The 768-nt window shown below is 40.4% G+C and overlaps 1 protein-coding gene across 1 annotated transcript; it reads left to right on the top strand.

The window, feature by feature from the left end:
- Nucleotides 1-205: 205 nt before the first annotated feature.
- On the top strand, nucleotides 206-529 carry LOC129959269 (uncharacterized). The gene has a single exon (XM_056072092.1). The coding sequence runs from the start codon at nucleotides 206-208 to the stop codon at nucleotides 527-529; it is 324 nt and encodes a 107-aa protein (XP_055928067.1).
- Nucleotides 530-768: the final 239 nt, after the last annotated feature.

Here is a 768-nt window from a genome sequence, read left to right as displayed (position 1 = left end):
ATTGGAATGATGTTCTGCCTGACTCAGAATATCGAGAATGGCAACGTTTTTTAATTGCTCTCAAAGCCTAAATGAAATTCTGATTATAAGACGAGTAGTCTTTGACCAGCCAACGAGTGTAGAGCTTCATGGATTTGCAGACGCTTCAGAACGCTGGTATGAAGCAGTGGCGTATTGCAAATCAAGTGATGCACAAGGAAATACTATGATTAAATTAGTTGCTAGTAAATCCAGAGTAGCACCGATTAAAAGCTTGACGATTCCCAGGCTAGAATTGAACGCCGCAGTCTTGTTATCAAAACTTATGAAAAAAGTGATGGCAGCAATCAAAACGACAAAGACTAGTGTCTACTATTGGTCGGATTCTACTACTGTGCTTGCGTGGCTCCAGAAACAACCAATAGATTTAAAACAGTTCGTCCAAAGCATAGTAGCGACGATTCAAGAAAATACAAGTACTAAACAGTGGCATCATGTATCCTCAGAGCAAAATCCAGCTGACATCTTATCTCGAGGTATAGACCCCTAGAAACTTGGAACGAGGAAGATTGGAGGAAATGTGTACCCCAGAATGTGTACCAAAATTCACTTTTCTTTTGACCAATCCCAGCTCGCGGAAGAAAGCCGCTACGTATATCCATGTATATGAGCAATGCAATCGTACATGTGATTGGCTAACGTGCAAACGTGATTGATTGTGTATGTTTACATTTTGGAAATGAACCGCAAACGTGTGTCAGATTCTGTCTGGTTAATCTTTGAAAATTC

Source organism: Argiope bruennichi, chromosome X1, assembly GCF_947563725.1.
Source record: "Argiope bruennichi chromosome X1, qqArgBrue1.1, whole genome shotgun sequence".
Taxonomy (NCBI): domain Eukaryota; kingdom Metazoa; phylum Arthropoda; class Arachnida; order Araneae; family Araneidae; genus Argiope; species Argiope bruennichi.
This window is presented reverse-complemented; position numbering and strand designations above follow the sequence as displayed.